Source organism: Diadema setosum, chromosome 1, assembly GCF_964275005.1.
Source record: "Diadema setosum chromosome 1, eeDiaSeto1, whole genome shotgun sequence".
Classification (NCBI taxonomy): domain Eukaryota; kingdom Metazoa; phylum Echinodermata; class Echinoidea; order Diadematoida; family Diadematidae; genus Diadema; species Diadema setosum.
In genome coordinates, this window is record NC_092685.1 from 26,594,912 (window position 1) to 26,614,317 (window position 19,406).

At 38.2% G+C, this 19,406-nt stretch overlaps 1 protein-coding gene across 1 annotated transcript; it reads right to left on the reverse strand.

Moving 5' to 3' along the window:
- Positions 1-3,658: 3,658 nt before the first annotated feature.
- On the reverse strand, positions 3,659-18,999 carry LOC140229017 (acidic fibroblast growth factor intracellular-binding protein B-like). The gene is made up of 10 exons (XM_072309284.1): positions 18,890-18,999; positions 15,619-15,817; positions 14,570-14,696; positions 13,639-13,739; positions 13,002-13,135; positions 11,939-12,047; positions 9,666-9,735; positions 8,587-8,673; positions 7,268-7,368; positions 3,659-5,797 (listed from the first exon to the last, which is right to left on the reverse strand). The coding sequence occupies exons 1-10, from the start codon at positions 18,975-18,977 to the stop codon at positions 5,719-5,721; spliced, it is 1,095 nt and encodes a 364-aa protein (XP_072165385.1). The 5' UTR covers positions 18,978-18,999; the 3' UTR covers positions 3,659-5,718.
- Positions 19,000-19,406: the final 407 nt, after the last annotated feature.

The following is a 19,406-nucleotide window of genomic DNA, read 5'->3' on the forward strand; positions in this document are numbered from 1 at the left end:
AAGAAGGAGAGCATTGTAGAAGTTTGCCGATGCTGACAATGCATGCGTACACAGATCGACCACCTGCATGTATACCATGGAGCTACATAGCCCATGCCAAAACCAAAACAATCTCCTCCTCTCGCGGGTTCTCCCCCCCCCCCCCCCCCCCTTGTGGCGGTGACTGATGCTTAGATTAGGCCAGGGTCAAGAAACGGGTGTTTCATATCTTTGGTTTTAGTCCTTGATTGCCAAGATATACACTGGCATTGTCTACAGGGGTGTAGCTTCTTCAAACGAGAGATTTGCCTTATGTGGTAGAGACTCGAATCACTGTTTGTTTTTTCTTTCAATATACATCATTCATAGGTATTAAGCATGAGCATTGTGTTGTACACAGCACAACAGGCAATGTTGGCAAGGGGAATGTGCTTAGCATGTAGGCGCTTTGACTTTGTAATGGTCATGTAGGCAATGGGATTTTTTTTCTCACAATGGTCTCAATTATCTGTTTGTCTTTGTTTGGAGGCTAATGAGATTTAGCTGGTTTGAGCATTTAGTTTACAGCCAGTCATATTAAAGAGTAGTGTAATAGGTTGATTTGTATAGAAGAAATATCAAGACTGCCGAAATTTCTTCAAATTTTATGACATGTCATTCCTGATATATTAGTATTTGTTATATCAAGGTTTACTTAGCATCCAGGTGCATGTGTTCAAGCTCAAGGAGAAGCATGCCTTTGTACCAAATGTTCAGATATCATATGCACTATTAATTGCAGTGCTCTCTGAAGAGTGAATCAGAAGTGAAGACTGTAATCTTGAGGTAGGGGTTTTGCTACACACCTCTCATAAACTTATAAACATTGTATGACTGATTTGGACTATGGCAAATGCCAAATGACCTATCAAAGTAGATAAGACTTTGTTAGAAGTGGGAAAAATTGCTTTGTCAAATTTGCCAGCGCAGGTACGCGAGTAAGATACAGAATGTACATGTTTTCCTGTAAAAGTTAACAAGTTTGATATCAAAAGTCATGGCTTATTGATGAATTGTGCAGATGTTTTATACATGTTTATGTCTGCATGAGAGACTTCTGATCTTTGCATATTTCATTTTTAATTTATTTGAGGAAGGGAATGTATCTTTTAATTGATATTTGCAATAAGAAGAATACACAAGCTGTTGGATGCTAATTTATGAGAAGATGGCATTGACCCTGATGGTGATTGATCAGCACACAACATCAGAAAAAAGGAAAATGTAAGTAAATGAATAAATGAATAAATACAGAGAAAAATGAACAGTAACAGAAATCAACTGTGGAAATTGATGTATAATGATTAGATAAAGAACAATGTTCAATTCTGTTGGAGTCGATTTCTGTGCAGGACACATACATACGTAAACTGAGAAATGTGAATAGTACTGGTAATTATGATACACAGCTGGTTCAACATGCTAATTTTTTGTGTTGTTGTTTGTTTGTTTGTTTGTTTTGTTATGTTTTTTCTGTCTGTAGGAGGAAAGTACATTGTCTTCGTATAGAGCCAAGTGGTCATGACAGGTGCAGGCATGAATCAAGATGTGTGTAACTTCCTCTCATACCATAGACAGGGTAAAGAAACATACAGCTGTACTCCCAAAAATAAAAAGAGGAGAAGTAGACTGGAGTTTTGCTATTGTGTAGGCTAAAACAAGAGAAGTACACTGGATTTTTGCTGTTGTGTAGGCTGTAAGGAATTCCTCATCTTCCTGTAAACTTCCAGCAGGGGGTGACATTTACATATTTGTGCTAAAAGCAGTTGATGCCTCTTTCCTGTAATCAGTATGTAATTCAGTGGACGCATGCCAAAGAATGAAATAAACAAATGATTCATTCAACTGGCAGTGCATTGGATTGTGTCTGTGGATGTGCGTTACAGTGGTGTATTTGTCTTGTCAATAAAGGACTACTGCCTTTGTAATGATTTGCAGCAAAAGTTAACATTATTCAATGTTGATTAAAATGTTCTAAATTTTCTTTACAAGTTCAAGTCGGCTTTTCCTTAATGATTGTCAATCTGTAAGAATTATGTGCTTGTCTTTAAACTTTTGATGAAAAATTACTTTAAAACGAGGAATGTTCGCGTGCATTTTAATTTTTCGAATTTCGCGAGCACCAAGATTCACGAAATTAAAATGCACGCAAAATTTCTTGTCTACACTATATGAATTGAACGCCAGTGGCAATTCGCGAAAGTTTCATGCCACGAAAAAGGCCGACGGCTCCAATTCGCGAAAATTTCGTGCCGCGAATATATCATGTTTTACAGTATGTAGTAGATTCTGATTTAGCAAACTCCTCTCATGGCAATTTTTTCTTCTTCAAAGTTTACACTCTCTTTGTATTTTCTAGGCCCTGATATAAAATTTCAACACAGTACAGTGATTCACTGGAACTGAGGAATTTGTTCTGAACAAGGGTCCACTGTATCAGCGGCAAAAGGACACTGTCTGCCATGTGAAAAGTGTGCATAACTATTCCTTTATGTGTTTGTCATGGCAACAAATAATGGAAAACAAAGGCAACGTGTTTGTACACGTGAAAGAAAGATCACACAAGTCAAAACGGATGATTTCGTCCACAGACTTGAATAATATTGTAGTTTGGCAACATTGCATATTCAGCAAAATCCCTTTATCTCGTACATATATTTGGGTATTCTGATACACAAAACATACCATTTACAGATGCTGCATTACTTCTTTGATATCTACAAATTAATACAGCCATATCAAAATTTATATACCTTCCATACGTTTCAGGCTGTTAAACAGAGATCATATATTTTCCTCAAGTTCTGTGTACTGTACAGTATGTCCCAAAAAAAATTACAACGGGGCTTTCCGCAATGATATCTTTAAAAATAGTGAATCAATCTACATAGAAATTCAGGGTATGAAACTATAACTCATTGCCCACATCTTACAGAAAACCCCATTCGATTTGCTTCAGTGGTCAAAGAGAAATGAGGGATTTTGTAGAGGATGTCGGGGAATCTCTTCTGTCCAAGTTCTGTCTATTACTCACACACAAGATCATCAAAATGCTAAACTCCGATTCATGACATGCTTTACAACAATCCACATTTCTCTGTGACCGCTTAACCAATTCGAATGGGGATTTCTGCAAAATAGAGCTAAAATGTTATACTTTAAGACCCTGAAGTAGCATTTTAAAAAATAATCATATTGGGCGTTATCAATGCGAAAATCTGATTGTAATTTTTTTTGGGACCTCTGCAGTAAGTCACCCCAAAATTACAATCAGATTTTTTTCGAATTGATAATACCAAATAAGATCAACCTGTCTAAGTGCTACTTCAGGGTCTTAAAATATAACATCTTAGCTCTATTTTGCAGAAAACCCCATTCAATTTGGTTAAGCGGTCACAGAGAAATGTGGATTGTTGTAAAGCATGTCATGAGTCTGATTCTTCCAATTTTAGCTATTCAATGCTCTTGTGTGTAAATAATAGACAGAATTTGGACAAAAGAGATTCCTGACATCCTCTACAAAATTATTCATTTCTCTTTGACCACTGAAGCAAGTCGAATGGGGTTTTCTGTAAGATGTGGGCAATGAGTTATAGTTTCATACCCTGAATTTGTATTTAGATTGATTCACTATTTTTAAAGATATCATTGTGGAGGACCCCGTTGTAATTTTTTTTGGGACATACTGTATATGCCAAATATTTAGCGAGATTTTTATTTTCGTGAATTTTGCAAGTCGGGTGCTATTCGCAAAATTATCGCATGAAAATATTGATACTGATCCCGATATAAATGTGACATACATGTATACATTTCTCCGTTCAGTACTCCAGAATTATGAATTTAACCACTCATGAAATTGTCGGAAAGTCCCATTTTGCGAAAATTCAGACTCGCTAAATGTATGGCGTATACAGTAATCGTGTGTCATTCTATCTGATTTTCCTGTATCAGTATCTTTCCTAGTTGGGTCTGGTATCAAACGTAATGCATAAATGGCACAAGCACAGTGTACCTGAAACAAGCATAATGCCGTGTCTATGACATAGACAGATCAGCTGATGTTTCACAGAAGGGCAATCAGGAGAATAGGTTGGGTAGGAGATGCATTTATTTAAAGTACCGTAAAGACTCGTGTTTAAGGTGTGCCTTTTTTGTTATAGCAAAATCAGCCTGTCCTCAACAGGTTAAAATTGCGAGTCTATGTGGAAGTTGGCCCTATTGAATGGGGGGGGGGGGGAGGGGGGACAGATGAACACAACAGCAGAACACTCATCAAAATGGAGCTGAAACTAGGAAAATTATGGATTTTTAAAGTTGATTCTACTCACAGGAGGAGAAAAAAAATGGTAGAACTTTCATTAAAATGAAGCTTAAAAAATGGCAAAATTGTGGCTTTCGAAGTTACACACTTTTTTTTTTTTTAATGGCATTGATACTTAGAAAATGGCCGCACTTGGAAAATATTTCACGTTTTTGCCACAAACTACACAAGTCTAATTGGTTTGAAAGTTTGCTGCATGCAACTTTGACAATGATGGAAGCCTGACAAGCTTCATGTGGAGTGTGGTTGCGCAGTGTACAAGTGGAAGTCACATTACGGATACTGCCACAGTGGGGGTTCTCATTGCTAATTGTCCCAGAAGACTTCAAGCAAATTTGAATTATGCCATGTGATTTTTTCTAGTGATGTTTGGATGGATTTGGATGCAGTTGTCTCACGACTTTCCCTGAAATGCCATAATTTTTCATCAACAGTATGAATTCATGGCCCCATTGGTAAGTCAGGAAATATCAAGTCTATGACCAGTCCTTCATAGATAGGCCTGGATGTCATGTTTTCGACAGACCATCCCTAAAATGATAAATCGAAATCTCTCATATTTCACAATCATGTGAAAGGAAACGTAGAATAACATGCATGCAGGAAGGGTTTATACTACATCTATGTCAAGACAAAGTTTTGGCAATCCTCTCTTGAATACAAGTATTCTTTTTTTTTATATACGATCAAGAGCAATCTTGATCCCAAGTGTTGGGATCTTGCGCCATGCACATGTGTTTGCCATATATTTACCCTTTAATGAGACAAGATTTTTTTTATTTTCAGTTGAAAAGTAGATTGTTCATATGTACCTAGATATGTTGACTCTTTCATATTCAATCATTTAAGACAAGTTTAGAATGTCTCAATTTGGCTTTTAACTTGACACACTCAACTCTTTTTTTGTTGTTGTTGTGTCTTCAAAAGAAAAAAAAAAATCAGCACCATGCCTTGATGTGCATTCACAGCCATTCAGAACACTCTTGATAAACACATATTTCAGGCAGGGGAAGTTTTCTCTCTCATTCCCGATGCTATGAATATTCAACACCAAGGAGGACATCAGCTGCAACACACTACGCCTCTGTGTGTTATCTTCCCATCTGCACAATGGAAGGCATCTCTTATGAGTAATTACTCCAGGGGTGATGAATTCGCATTTCTCCAGAAGAGTTCAACATTTCTACCATTGCACTTATATCTTGAAGTATCTAAGTGAGACGATACGTTTTTATTTCGCAACAGATCCATCGTCGCTGGGTGCGATGACATGGTCACCAACACGTGTCAGCTATTGACTCCATTGTCACTGTTGAAGTTTGTTTGGTCTCTAATTCTTTGATGGGGGAAACTTGTCCATCTCCTAATGGTCACTATCAGCTGTGATACATGGTGAGGATGCACTTCCGCAGAGTTGACATGTAGCGCTCAAGGACTGAGTGGAGTCTGGGATTCCTAAAGAGAAAAAAAAAAGTCAAAGGACAGACTCAAATTTACAATTAATCAAATACATTCAACTAATGATTTTTTTTTTCACATTTCAAAAGAAAATGAGCGATAAGTGACAAAAAGCAAAAGTCTCAAATTAACACAATTGTACAATCTAAAACAGCAGAGCAGTGTTATTGATTTTCAACAGTCATGCCAATCAATGATCAAATACAACATGATTATTTCATATTTCATGTTCATGATGTGTGTATGGATTTCAAAAAAAGTCAGTATTTACCCAACATTAATCATTTCGCTAAATATATAAACATAGAAGTCAATGCATAGAATAAGCAATAATGAGTGATTTCTTCATGTATTCACTGGACCTTACTAATTATTGTGCAAATTAAAGTCTCCTTGATCAATAACTCAACCACACAAAACAGCAACAACAAAGAAAACCTCTCTCACAATATTTCGCAAAAACATGTTCTACTGTAAAAGAGGAGATTTTGCAGGAATGATTTTTTTGCACTCGGCCAGGTAAGGTGCACTTCAAATCTTTCTAATTTTGCGCACAATCACAAATGAGCCAGCACTTTGAACAGCTAACAGCTGCCACAAGCGGCTGATGGGTTTCGCAGGACATACTACAGTACGAGACATCTGATCCACAGTGTAACAGCAAATTCATTCACACTACAGGACTAGCAAAGATGAAGAAACTACAAATAACAGCAATTATACCCCTACAATACAAGTCCATTAACATGAAACATATAACAAAATATTACATATACCAAGCAAAACATTTGTGCACTTCTATTTTTGTGTCAATTTCCATTGACACAACATCTGCATGGGTGTATGCAAGGGGGGGGGGGGGGGGGGGGGGGGTCGGGAGGGTCATACGACCCCCCCCAAATTTTCAAAAGGTCCACTTTTTGTAAAAGACAATTTCTGTTTTTCGAGGGCTTTTTACCCTGGGGTCTATGTACTTTAGGAAGGTGTATGGTTAGCTAGTTAGCAACTTTTTTTAAATGCACTTATGCAGTTTTCAACTTACCGATTATCGAACTTACAAGTGACCAACACAGGTTTTATCACCAATTTTAACATGATAAATGGGTTTTTTTTAACCCGTTGAGGACGGTTTGATTTTGCTACAACACGCAATTCCCATAGACACCTGCCCGAGTATACTCGGGACTCGTCCTCAACGGGTTAAGTATGCTGAAATAGTCACTTTTGTATGCACCAAATGGCCCCATTTTAAGATATAAAATTCAAAAACTCCCTACTGTGGGAGGGGGGACACTCCCCTCCCACACCCTCCCCCCGCTCCGTTGCTCCGCTCCCTCGCAAAGGTAAAGGTCCAAAAATTTTGATTACGACCCCCCCAGAAAAAATCCTGGATACACCCCTGATCTGAGAAAATCTCCACTTTTACAGCACTTCATGTGATTTATGATTCCAGAACAATATACTGACCTTCCCATGGCCTCGACCTGGAGACTACTGCTGGTGTAGATGGTCAGAAACTTGCCCACGTCATCCGCTGTCCATCCAGACTGCTTGCATGGCTCAATGATCTGAGCAAGATGAAAACCACAATGCTCATAAACATTACACGCTTTTGGATGGAGCAATGTCACACTGCCTCATCGTATGATATGCATAATCAGGGGCGGATCCAGGAATTCTGTAAAGGGGGGGCGCAACTGATATTTCTGGTGCCACATTCGGGTTTCATTTCTTTTTTTTTCTTTTTATTTCTTTTGTTTTTAACGAAAAATAAAGGGGGGGGCGTGCGCCGGCCGCGCCCCCTCTGGATCCGCCACTGATAATGCTTTATAATCATCACCCTAGGCCTCATAGTTATTACCCACGGTCGCTGCGTAATGTTTCATGTTTAGATATTGCATATGTACCCCCTCTGATTCCCAAAGGGCATTCTGTGAGAATTGCCATACATGACAAAATGTCTGTGTAACTTGGACAAAATGTTGTTTTACTGCACGATAGTCAGAATGACGAAGATTATTCGCAGCTTGAAATTTTCCACATTTCGAAAAATTCCTGGTGCATCGATCTAATACTAAAGTATTATTCATCTCAAAATTAGGGTATACTGATGACTGAACTCTATGAATTTGATGTTTTATTTAGTGTGGGATTGAAATTGAACTTCTCTTCCTGTTTGTCATTACCTGGTACAATGTGCGGGTAGTTCTACAAGAATCAAAAGATGCTATCTTCATCTGCGTAACAACAAAAAAGTGTTCAAATTTGACTTTATGGTCAGAAATGCACTGTACATACTGCACATACTTCAGTAAGTCTTCACTTTCTGATCTCACATAAAAATTTTGATGTGCTTAATGACAAGCTCTAGTATCAGAAATAGGGTTAATCTGTCCATGTAGGATGTCAATCATAACCAACATTTGCCTTGGCCTCCTGTCAAACCTGTCATCTGTAGAAGCCCCATATCTATTCAAAAGCATTTTGATTAATGCAATTGTAATTCTTTTATTACATCTACAACCTCTCTTTGAAAAAAAAAAAGAAAGAAAAAGAAAGGAAAATAGACTTCTTGGCTGATTGTGGGCTTATATTTCATGATAAAATGAAAAGAAACTAAAACATGCTAAGTTTATCACGTATGTTCATGCACAGGATTTCTATGTTACTGCTGTCTCACAGCTACCAACAATGAATCATGCCCAAGGCGATATTGATAATCAAAGAGATTAAATCTGAGCTGAAAATACACTGTAAAGGTCAACTCTATAATGTATTCCATGTACCTTCTCAACCACGTCACAAAAGAAGTCTCTGAGCTCCTTGGAATGTACCATGCCGCAGGCGATGCTGATGATTGCGCGAGACAAACTCTGAAATTTATAGCAAAATAGAGCTTGAGAAAGGTTGGCAGCCAAATATATTTGGGGTATCTTTCAGAGACAGAATTTCACAGTATGAATCTATCGACAAATACTCCTATCTCTATTCCCTAAACATATCTACATTAGGAGAGGGGTGTGTTTGATATGATATTGCTATTTTGGAATGAACATTGTGTATTCATGTAAACCAGACCAAGATCTACTTGCATCAAAATACGGAATGAGAAATTCACAGAGAAGCATCTTCTGCACATGACAGAAAAAGAATCAGTTAAAAATTGTGTTGTTAAATCACTAGGGGCTCAATCTCTGATTACAGTACTAAAGAGGAATTCCAGTTCAGTTATAAGTTAATCTGATAAGATAAAGCAAAATCTTTTAAGTACACCAGTGAAAGTTTTATCAAAAGCTGATAAAAATTAGGGAAGTTATGAAATTGTGAAGTTTCTCTGATTTCTGCAGAACAGTTCTCATGCAGCTGATATGAATATGCAAATGAGTGAGCTGATGATGTTATCACCTTATGATATTTTCCATCGATCGTGAAAAAAATGACAAAAATTCACTGTTTCTGTTAAAACATTATGCTATTCCTGACTGACTAACTTCAGAATAATATCAGTTAGATATATACACGCAAGGATTTAATACTGGGGCATAATTGCATTTGAATGAAAAACTGGAAATGTATTAGATTATATGCACAAACTATATGGCAAGTTGTGAGCAGATGACATCACCACTTCACTATTTGCATATTCATATTGACTGTTCAACAACCATTTCATGAAAAATTTGGGAAACTTCAAAATGTCATAACTTCCTTAGTTTTCATCCGATTTTGATCAAATTGTCATTGTTGTGCTTAGAAAATTCTACTCCTTCTTTTCAGACTAATCTTTAACTGCACTGGAATTCCCAATAAAGGGAAAAGGAACAAAAGCAATCAATGATATCACATAGTAATATGCTGATGTTACCTTGAAGTCACTTTCTATGTCAGATTGGACTCGCTCTGTGACCTTCCCTTTTACTGCATTGCCCAGGAACCTGCATCACAAAAACAACACATGAAACAATGTCAATAACAATGAAAATAATAAAATACCGCTTGTATAAAGCTTAATACTGATGTTTCTAAACGCATTAACACAGAAAAAAATATTAAATCAAAATACAGCATTATGTAAATGTAACAACAAAAACAAAAATTAGGATTGAGTAAATAGATAAGTTTTCAATTTAAACTTATCAATACTTTCAGCAGTTCAGATATAAAGAGGGAGTTTGTTCCAAAGAGATGGAGAAATAACAAAAAAAAAGCCCTGTCACCATAATGGGTACAGGTGCATGGACCATGTGAAAGTTGCAGAGTGGAGGGAGAATGGAGAGAACTTGTTGAAGTGGAGGAGCCCAGAGAAATCAAGTCTTTGAGATAAGATAAGGCAAGATTATTACATATCTTATAAACAATGAGAAGGACTTTAAAGGTGATATGTTGGTGTAAGGGTCGGAAGCCAGTGGAGGGATTGGAGAACTGGAGTAATGTGGTCAATATCTTCCATAAACCACTCAGTTCTACTATATGACATTAAAGCATGTTGTATGTTCAATAATGATTTTTATAAAATGGGTTCAAGAATGTAGCCAATTGGAAGCGCTGAAATGAGTCACGTGTGCTTGTATTAATTTCTCACTAACATCCGGATCCATGGCCGACGTCACAATGTTTGCACTAGCAGTGCGCACTCAATCAGTTGTTACAAGTGCGTCGCGCGCTACTATACGCGCGGCTGTCAATCCTGTAAACAACTTCTAGTTCGCGCTGCCGGCCGGCCTTTCTTGTGCGCATAACATGTGTGGCGTACGTATACTCTTATATGTACAGTACTTATATGTGCGGGATTTCCGAGTGCGACGTGTTTGGAACGAACATCTTCGGACATCTTGATCCACAAAGGTACGTGAAAAATGTTTTTAGTTTTCGACCCATTTCATAAAACAAATGATGCACAGGATTATTTCGTGGCGTTAGTGGAGACGCAGCTCACTCTCGGGTATTTACAATGTAGTGCAACATGCACTCGGCTTCGCCTCGTGCATGTTTCACAATTGTAAATACTCTCGAGTGCGCTACGCCTACACTAACGCACTCTATCCTGTGCATCATTTGTATAACACCACTTCATGTGCTGCTGCAAATCATGCAGTAGTGCAATAACTTTAACTTTCTATCTTCTTTTCCTTTAAGGTATCTATGTGTTGCAAGCACTGCTTTTTACTGGATATTGGCATCTTGGCTGAATATGACAACTCTGACAGAATGAAACAAAGATTTGTAAAGACTTTGTTTTTCACTCTTTGCATTGTTCTCCTAACACATTAATGTATCTCTGAACCCTTTCTTTATACCAATATTCTGATAATAAAACAACTCAACAAGGCAAGTGCCAAAATGTGTCTCACCCATTCGCGTAGAAGAAATTAATATTTTCTAACTCTCTGAAGTTCATTGACCCCGCCCATGACCTTTGACCTTGTGGTGACCTTCAACTCCCCTAGGGACAGTTACCAGCAAAGTTCACAAACAGACAAAGGGATCAAAAGTTATGAGCCATAATCGAAACGCGCCGTAAAAACTAAACATTGGGCCCTAAAAGTTTGACCCCTGCCAGTGACCTTTGACCTTATGGTGACCTTCAACTACCCAAGGGACATCTACCATCCAAGTTTGGTCACAAACAGACATATACATCAAAAGTTATGAGCCATAATCGAAACGCGCCGTAAAAACTTAACATTGGGCCCTAAAGTTCATTGAACCCTGCCTGTGACCTTTGACCTTGAGGTGTACTTTATGGTTGGTAAAATGTGTAACTTTACATAACTACTCTTCCCTCCAAGTTTGATTGAAATTGAAGTCCTCAGTAGAGAGTTATTCAAGTTTTTGTAGCGTTACGGACAGACGACGGACAGACGGACGGACGGACGACGGACGAACAGAGGCAGCAGGCGATCCCTTAGTCTCCCCGCACCTCCGGTGGGCTTGACAAAAATGAAATGAAGTTGAACGTAAATAAATGAAAATCATTTCCCCTCAAGTAGTCAGACTATTACTATTCCTTGGGATTTTTTATTATTTTCAAAGCAAATATTAACTCTCGTGATTATTCATAACTTCACACATCACTTCCTACTGAAAATACAAACAAACACAGCACTGTCCATTCATATGACAACATGCAATGCTCACATTCTGTGCTGATCGCTGGCGTCTTTGTCATAGGCAAGAAATTTGAGTTCTCGCAGCATCTGCAGAAACTCTCGGTCAAAGTCTGCATCCAGATCTTCCTTCCTGGAGTCTGAGCGGCAAATGAGAAAACAACTGTCTGTTGATATGCACTCAAACTACAGTCAAGTTCAAGCTAGTAACCTGTACTAGCGGTTTGCTGATTGCTGAAAGAGATGCAATTTTCCCTAACATACATGACAAGGGAATAATCATGCAGCTGATGCTTGATTCAAAGAACAGTTTAACACCATGTTCAAACTGACTATAATCAACAGACAAACAGAGCAGCAGAAGTATAGTTTAAATCAGACTGAAGATAAGAAAGATAAAAAATTTCAAAGTGTCAATTGTTTTCATTGAATACGGTTAGTGATTCTGTTTTGCAACCACAAGGGTTGATGATATCATCACCTTACAATTCTCCTAGTAGTTCATATGCAAAATTATTGTTGTTGTTCATGTTGCTGTTGCTGTTGTTGTTGTTGTTGTTGTTGTTGTTGTTGTTGTTGTTGTTGAAGAAAAATAGCTTAGCATTGCTAAGCTATTTACAATATAAATACTGTACATGAAAAGAATACAACCTACTTCATTTTTTCTTTCACGTATAGGTCAATAGGAGACTTATGAGGTGATGACATCATCCCAACTTCTGATTTGTATAAGATATGATTGTTGTTTATTATTGATTATTGCTTTTCTGTGAAAACTTTAGACTTTAGAATTCTTAAACTCTCTTGTTTTATGTATGACTATCATGAAACTTTTATCATTCTGTTGTTTGATTTTACTCAACTCATTCAAGTAAATGTGAACGCGGTGTGGAGCTGCACTTCAAAAAAAAAAAAAAAAATTAAACCACGTAATAGAACTAACAGCTAAAAACAGTGTTACCTTATAGAATGCAGTGTACAAAGACTGAATTTCAACCAGAACTATCAAAATAATACACAGATATTCATTCTCCTTCATGCTTCCATTTCCCTTCACACCCCTGTCTGTTTGGAGCCTTGTTTACTGGACATACCAATGGACCCTGCTGTCCAGCTGATGATCATCTGGTCTGCACAGTACGCCAAGTCGTTGAACGTCAGGTACTGCACCCGCTTCTTTCCCGTCTCAAACCGATTGTTGGCGAAGAACACTATGGCTGCATATTTCCTTTTGGCATAGAAGTGAATGACTAATAGTGATGCTTCATGCTAGTTCATTAAGACTTTGGTCTAAGAAGCAATTACACCCAAAACAGCTCTTCATGGATCAAAGTCACTGAATAAGATTTCTGGGTTGGCTTCCTTTCAGGAAAAAGAACTATGTGGTTCTTAGTAAAGACAGACAGGTAGATTTATCAATAGAACGTCCCTCAATGGACAAATAAACAAAGACAATAAATAGAAAGATAAACAAGGTAAATTAAATAAATAGGTAAATAAAATGAAAGAAACTTATCGAATTGACAAGCAAACATTAATTAAGAATAGACAAATAAATAAATGAATAAGTATCGTTTTACTTTTTGTGTTTCTTACTATGGGGAGAATTGCTATTGTTTGGAAATATGATATAGTATAGTTCAAACTAGGTATGTTGTCTCTCCTAGGTTATTTGTGTATATGCTATATCATAGTGAGTAATTTTAACTGACAATTATCTGAGACTCTTACTTTGCAAGTTCTTCAGATAGCAGAAAATGTTTCTGGATGTTTTTCACCATCGGGCCTTCCATGTCCTCAACTGTTTTGAATACTCTCTTGAAATTGTCATACTGCAATGCAAAAAAACAAAACAACAACACACAAACAAGGAACACAGAAGAACTTTCTAAGGTACACGTGAACAATAGTATCTTAATTTCACACATGCATACACACATAAGCAATAATGGCCTTTGCTGTACATCAGAAAATTCAGAGATCACAGCATAAACACAAATATCCCAGTCACATAGCTTTTGGCATCTTCCTGTCCAGGCCAGTAGACATGATGTATCTTCAGATACAAATGCATTAAGCTTGAAAGTCAAAGGAAATGTACATGTAAAAAACATAGAGACCAATGAGCTCTGATTGATGAACAAGTATTGTCTGACATTCATGTATATCTGTATCATCTTTGGATTGAAGTAAGGTAATGAAGTAAAGTAAACCACTCCTCTAATAACAACATCATGAAAGCAGTTATTGAATCATCGCTAAAATTGAGACAAATTTTGCTTTGATATGGCCCTATGATTTCTGACCTTATGGCTAAAACTCAAATCATGTAATTACTCTGTCACTATCCAATTCAAATTCATTACAGTACCACATGTTGTGTTCTTGGTATAGTGGTAGCCTGGCAACTACAAGTAGAAGGACACTCTGACAGACAGACAAATACAATGAAGAACAAAAGGAAAATTTTAAAGCATTATGTCTGTGACACCACTACATGATAGAGGAATATACAGAGTATGTCAAGACCAAACAATTTTAACAAGAAATCATCGGTTGAGAATGAGAAGGGCGTTAAGTTGCCTCAAACACTATGGGTTTAGTGGCAACTTAACGCCCTTATCATTCTAACCCGACGAAATATGGAGTATGAACTCCTAACCTGTCTCCTACAGCTTCGAAGTGCAACATTCGTCTTTTCTCCTATTTCATCGAGGTCCTTTCTGTGTCTGCTGGACAGCTTCTTTCCAAGAATTTCTCTGGCAACTGAAGAGTCCAGTTCATAATACCTTCAAAAGTTTGTAGGAGAAATATATGCATTGTTTATTAGTCAAGAAATGAAAATGAAAAGGAACTTGTATCTTAGATGTGCTAATTTTCATTGATGAGGACTGATGGCCAGACTTGTGCTATAACAAGAAACATGTTCACTGTATGGATGATTCTGTTGCTAAAATAACGTCTACTGCACTTCAAGAACAGAGGCAGGATGTCTATTTGAAATGATGTGACAACCTGTTTAGTAAAATATGCCAGTTATTATGTCTGAAATGAAGTAGCCATCAGCATGTTTGCAATCTTGTCCTAGGTAGAGTTTTCCTTAGAGAATCTGAATTCCATTCATTTTGCTTTATATCGTTCTTTCTTTTCTTTTCCTTTTTCGGGTTGCGGGAGGGGGAGAGGAGGGGGCTGGGATCTAATTCTAATTGATTTTATCTACACCTATGCATATATGTCATGATTATCTAGGACAAGGTAGCATACCATTGCGGTAAATTCAGTTGGTTACCAAACACCACAGGTTGTTACAAAACACATTTCTGCCCACTGTAAGATTCAGAAAATTGGGAAAATTACCCCATAGTTTTAACAGGCATGTGCCCATTCATATCACCTGCCTGACAGTGAATTCTAGTCGTCCCGTGCGAGTAAGCAAATGGGTTTCTACCGCCCTGCTCTACACAAGTTACTGAAATGTGACAGTTTTTCTCACATTTCATTACCTGCATATAGATGCCTGTGAAAATCTGGTGGGAAAGAGTTTAACCACACAGCACCATGCTACACAGGGTATTTTGCTTCAACATAAGACGTCTTTTGCACAAGAGTTGAGAGTTACGTTGACAACATTTTGTTTGATATTTAACAGTGCATTTTCAATGAGATCGCTATTCCTGAAACCTTAAGATATATATAATCACCATGACTTACTTTTCAATAAGAAATCTCTTCATGTCATTAGGAATTTGAAACAGGGGCTGGTTGGCAAGACTTGGTGGATTGTGCAGGTGCTTCTCCATGGCAATGAATGCACGGTAGTTATCATCTGTATCATTCTTGATGATATCAAAAGAGTATCCGGGCTTATGTCTGTTGACCTTTTGATGTCTCCTCCTTGTAGCTTCATATGCTGGAGAAAAAAAAAAATGCACACAAAATTAAAACAGACACACACGATAGAAGTTCTTGTAGTTGCAGTAGTTGAGGTAATAGAAGTAGAGATAAAGGCAAACAAGATAGAGGCAATTGGTAATAGGGTATAATGACAATGACTGCAGTGACACAATTAATTTTAAACATGTACCATTCGATTGCTGTACTTATGTTACAGTTACTAATACTAATACTACCACTATATTTGCAATACAACACAATAACATTTAAAAATGACATTGATGTTACAACTGTAACTATAGTTTCCTTTCATAATCATAATTTCATCAACATGGCATCATCACTATCGTTGAATATTCATGGTAAATACCATTCATGGTAAATACCAGATATCCAACGACAATAACATAGGAAAACAATTTTGACTCACTGACAAATGAAAGAGATTCTGTGGTAGGCATTCAATATGGATAGGCATATCGTAATATGGCTAGTGATACCATCACATGCATAACTTTATATGTCTTTTTAATTTACCTTTATTATAAATTGAGACAAGTTCTAGTGGATTGTATCACCCGACACTTTTTTCATGGCTTTAAATTCCATACTCAGATGATGAAATTTCAGCCAACAATAGCACTAGTATATTCACAAAGTCCTGAATATTATGAATCCAGCAAAATTACGAAAATTATTCACTTTGATTAAATATACCCCTCTCCAAAAAGTGTCAAATAGCATTATAATTCCAGACACAATTTTCGTAAAGGAGTAATTGACATCTTTTGCACCAGTCTAGAATCACTATTCATACCCATTATTTCGACAACTTCTTCTGAATCTGAGGTAAAATGTGAATTTCTTCGCGTTTTTTGCAATTTCGGTCCAAACAACGCTCTGTGAGTGTGAGGCTAATCTACGAAGTCTCGTGCGTATTGAATGTCGTTAGTACGCAGGAATGTGCACGTCCGAAATTACCATGCTGTCCGGTGGTCTACCTGTAAATAAACAAGTAGATTCTAGAATTTCAGTAATTTAGGCCTAGAATTAATGATTCTATTCTATTACAGTCTAGTGTACTTTACCTCTACTCGTGATACACAGTTTGTCATGACCATGACGGGAAGTAACTATACACAGCCCAGTCGCTGTACATGGTACGTCGCGACAGGGCTGTACGCGCGCGACCACCAATTACTAGGAGAGCGACGTAATCGTATCACGATAGCTTTGAATTTTGATACTTAACATCATTTTTGTCACCTCAAACTCATCGAGTATACTCTTCAATATTTACTCTACATCTGATGCTATCAGTATTCAAATGTACGCAATGAAACTTACCGAAATTGATCATCATATCCAGCATGTCCACACGGTACACAATCTTTCACGCCAGGCCTAACTATACACAGCCCAGTCGCTGTACTACGTCGCGACGTTACATGTACAGCGACTGGGCTGTGTATAGTTAGGCCTGGCGTGAAAGATTGTGTACCGTGTGGACATGCTGGATATGATGATCAATTTCGGTAAGTTTCATTGCGTACATTTGAATACTGATAGCATCAGATGTAGAGTAAATATTGAAGAGTATACTCGATGAGTTTGAAGTGACAAAAATGATGTTAAGTATCAAAATTCAAAGCTATCGTGATACGATTACGTCGCTCTCCTAGTGGTTGGTGGTCGCGCGCGTACAGCCCTGTCGCGACGTACCATGTACAGCGACTGGGCTGTGTAAAGTTAGACGGGAAGTAGACTGAGCTGAAAGATCCATCTGTCTGGAGGAGACTTTTATTTATTCATTTATTATTATTACTATTATTTATTTATTATTTTTTTTTTTGGACATTATCGCTCTCCTCCGTATAAGGGGATCCGTGAAGCCAGACACAGTGTCCACGGAACATATCCCCGACAACCATCGACCAGATAGTAAACTTAATTCAAATTTTACAGACCGATCTTTCGGTTTAGACGGGAAGATAAACATGATAAATGTGCAGGGTGCTACATCACTAATAATATGTCATGATGATGTGCTCATGACTAACGTTAGGCGCCTTCAGCCCCTAAATCCCTGGATTGCTAGATCAGGCGTAGTAGGCTAGCGCCTGAGCGTAGACTACTTTATATGAAGATGCATGATGCATGATGACGCATGATGATGCACGCACGGCACGGCGGACATTGTTCACGTTTGTAACTCAAACTTACATGGAATGATATTATGTGGGACTGAACTAATATCAGTTCGGGAAACCCACTCACAAGGGGGGCCCCTCCTTATAAGTAACCCGTCCCCCTTATAAGTAACCCCGTCCCCCTTATAAGTAACCCCCGGGGCACTCCTTATAAGGAGTCTCCACGCTTTTTTGCAATGTAACGCGAAAATGAAAGGACTGCGGCAATTCGCTTGATTATGTCCATAAAGCTTCACAAGTTTTCTAGTTACTCACGAAATTTGAGCAAAATCGGTTTGAGGCATCATATCTAAAATCGTGGATTTAAATGCGATGTCAAACGACCCATGCGAATGCTGAAATGCGAGCGATTACTGGCGTGAGTGTCGCCAGGAGCGGCGGCGCGGCACTGCTTGAGTGCAGACGTGGCGACTGATTCTCCGTACTCAGTCGCCACGTCTGCACTCGAGCATTGCCGCGCCGCCGCGCCTGGCGACACTCACGCCAGCAATCGCTCGCATTTCAGCATTCGCATGGGTCGTTTGACATCGCATTTAAATCCATGATTTTAGATATGATGCCTCAAACCGATTTTGCTCAAATTTCGTGAGTAACTAGGAAACTTGTGAAGCTTTATGGACATAATCAAGCGAATTGCCGCAGTCCTTTCATTTTCGCGTTGCATTGCAAAAAAGCGCGGAGACTCCTTATAAGGGGTGCCCCGGGGGTTACTTATAAGGGGGACGGGGTTACTTATAAGGGGGACGGGTTACTTATAAGGAGGGGCCCCCCTTGTGAGTGGGTTTCCCGAACTGATATTAAATCCTCGCTCACTTGATGTTCAGGTTCATACTCGAGTCTCTGCCACAATTCTTATCATATCTCACAACACCACTTACCTGAGTAACCATCTAACCAGTATCTATACACCTCCGGATCAACCATAGTGATGTTTCCAACAACAACGTTAACATTTAGCTCGGACATTTTGGACTATAATGCTTCTACTGTACGGTGCAAAATAATATTTGTGGAGAGCAGAGAAGTAGAGTGACGTACATTGTATATGCAGGATGAGCAGTTACGCACAACACTAGAAACGGCATAGGCAACATCAATATATGAATATTCATCTAATTGGTCATGCTACGCGCGATCTGTTTTGTAACTGAGGTTGTTGCATAATATTTCTCATGTCCTTCCACTACGAGTATACTTGGGTGACCCGCACCTCGTCATAGTTAATGTTTGCCCGTATTTGAATCACATTTCGCCACTGAAATTCTTTGAAATCCAACTCATATACAGGAAAAATGCTGAAAATTCCAATGGAATCACAAGTTCACTGATCGATATTGAAAATTTGCAGCTATCGTCGTCAAACGCGAACGATGCAAAAAAAGTTGCGCGCTAAGG